At 54.4% G+C, this 2,399-nt stretch overlaps 2 protein-coding genes across 3 annotated transcripts in view; one reads left to right on the forward strand and one right to left on the reverse strand.

The window, feature by feature from the left end:
* The window catches only part of ZDHHC23 (zinc finger DHHC-type containing 23), a 73,966-nt gene that overhangs the window by 65,240 nt on the left and 6,327 nt on the right, over positions 1–2,399 (forward strand). The window lies entirely within an intron of this gene.
* Positions 1–2,399, reverse strand: part of CCDC191 (coiled-coil domain containing 191) — a 64,189-nt gene that overhangs the window by 54,239 nt on the left and 7,551 nt on the right. The window contains 2 exon segments of the mRNA XM_019526911.1: positions 1,422–1,645; positions 2,137–2,315. Coding sequence (XP_019382456.1) covers positions 1,422–1,645; positions 2,137–2,315 — 403 coding nt within the window.

Genomic DNA, 2,399 nt, shown 5'->3' on the forward strand with positions numbered 1-2,399 from the left:
GGGCCTTAGGGCCCTTGACCACCTTGGTCCATGCCCCTGACTGGAGAGAGAGGGAGGTCCCGGAGTCCTCTTTTATCCTGGAGGGAGACTGTGGTCTACCCTCCAGCTCCCGGGGGAGGAGAGCCTGGCAGTAGGAGTCGGAGTCGATCTCCTGCTCACAGTCCCTGATGGCACACAGTCTCTGGACTGTGGCCTGGAGCTTCTCCAGCTGGCGTGCTAGAGACCCAAAAGGGAGCAGACCCCACAAGGGGAGATGGCCATGCTCCTGGGCCCCAGAGCCTGAAAAAGTGACAGGCAGCCCCTGCAGCTGAGAGCCAGGGACTCTGCCTGTGTGGAGCCCAGGACCACGGGCTCCGTCTGGGTGGCCATCTCTGAGGTGCCAGAGGGGGGGGCCGCAGACCCCTCAGAGACCCTCGGGGTGTAGCGCATGCCCATCAGTGCCATGCCTCTGGTAGGCTGGCTACGGCTGGGACTATCTACCCTGGGGGGTTCGCAAGCAAGGTCTCAGGCCCTCCCGCGCACCTTCCTGTGCGAACTCCGCACTAACTCACACGCCAGCAGACAAGCGCGCCTGTTTGCGCAGCCTGTTCACGCGGCTTCGGTCGCATGGCTCCCTGGGGGGCTGGGCGAAGTAGGGGCCTGGGTGAGGCTTGACCCGGCCCGGCTCCACTCAGCCACCTCCTCTCACCACGGGTCCCACTTGCCTCTGGCTGTGCTAGGGGTCAGTAGGGGCTCAGCAGCTGCTGGGGAGTCTTTGGGGGGCTTCGGGGGAGCGGGGGCACAGCAGGCTTTCACCCGCGTGTCTCTCGCCACTCTGGAGCCTAACTGGGGCTTTTTTTCTTTCTGTTAGCAGGCCCTTTTAAACTGTGCGCACGCGCAGTGGGCCTGCCATCGGACAAGCTGCTCTCGGGCAAGGCGGGGCGCTGCTCTCGGGCAAGGGGGGGCCCTGCCCTACTGGAGGGGGACTGGTGAGTACCCCCCCTACCTCTCTCCCTCCTTGGGGGGCTGGGCCAAGTAGGGGCCTGGGTGGGGCTTGACGTGGCCCAGCTCCACTCAGCTGCCTCCTCCCACTCACTCAGGGGTTAATTCCCTCCCACCACAGGCCCCGCTTGCCTCCGGCTGTGCTGGGGGTCGGCGAGGGGCTCCACGGCTGCTGGGGGGTCTTTGGGGGGCTTCAAATGATGAAGGGTAATGCCTCTGTGTCCAGAACTATTTAAAAATATAGATGTTAGGAACATACACGTCTCCAAGACAGCTGACTCTCCTTTATAACCACAATGCTTTATATTTTTTAGGTAGAGTTTACTGGAACCTGGAGTTGGTGACAAGAGAAATGTCCTGTCATTGGGATTCAGAGCCCCTGTGAAAGGCATGATTAGCTGCAGGGGTTGACTTCTATGTTCTCCCTCTTCCCCTCTTACATTCTTTGCGCTTCTCCCATGATGTGCCTCTTCTCTGCCATTTCCTTCCGCAACTTCACCATCTCTCTCTGGATCTCCTCCTCTTCCTTCCTCGCCTTCAGGTCCTTCCTTCTGTTCTCCTCTTGCACTAGCTGTTTAGCCTCAGACAGAGCTAATTTCTTCAGGGCCTTCTCTTGCCTCTGGAGCTCTAGCTCCTTCTGACGCTTTATGCGGTTTTCCTTGACCTGGAAAGAGAAAATACTGCAAAGGGTCAAAGCAGTTCCTCCTCTCTGGAGCCTTGAGGATGGTGTTAGGCTGAGAATGTGGGTCTCGAGCAAGTTCCATTTGAAAAGTATCCAAAACACACAATCTATCATCTCTATAATAAAAAAGAACTTGATAGGATTATGGTCTCTGACAGAGCAGAGGAGGGCTCAGGAGTTCTATTCAACAGAGTGGCATTCCACCAGTGTAAACTCAGTGTCTAGCTGTTGTGTCTTTTTTCCTGTCAGTCCTGATAAAGGAATCAAAATCTTAATGGATCTAGAAAAGATAAGATGGCTTAAGTAGCTATGAAATGACTGTATTTGTTATGCACATTCCTTTTGAGAAATACACTAAATTGCTTGTGCCCGTGATATGACGTAGCATGAGATTCCATGGGTTAATTATAGAACTCCTGCAGCAAATGACATTGTTTCCTTCAGCACTTTTAGGTGTGGGGCCTGTTCCTCACCTGCTTGTGTCTAAGCTCCATAGTAACTCGTGGATCCCTTGGTTTTTGTTTTTCCTTGAGGTCTTCAATCCGGAGGTCTTTCAGTATACCATGGTCCACCATTTCACTTTGTAAAAGATGGTGCAGAAAGTCTTGAACAGTAGTGCTCTCCAACTCCTGTTCCAGATAGCCACACAAGTCTGGAACAACAAATCCAAATCATCTTGACCCCCTTTGAAATGCATAAACCCCACAACCTAGAGCCATCAAGCCTGAAGTAATCA

The sequence above is a fragment of the Gavialis gangeticus genome, unplaced genomic scaffold, assembly GCF_001723915.1.
Source record: "Gavialis gangeticus isolate Ggan-Ray unplaced genomic scaffold, GavGan_comp1, whole genome shotgun sequence".
NCBI lineage: Eukaryota > Metazoa > Chordata > Crocodylia > Gavialidae > Gavialis > Gavialis gangeticus.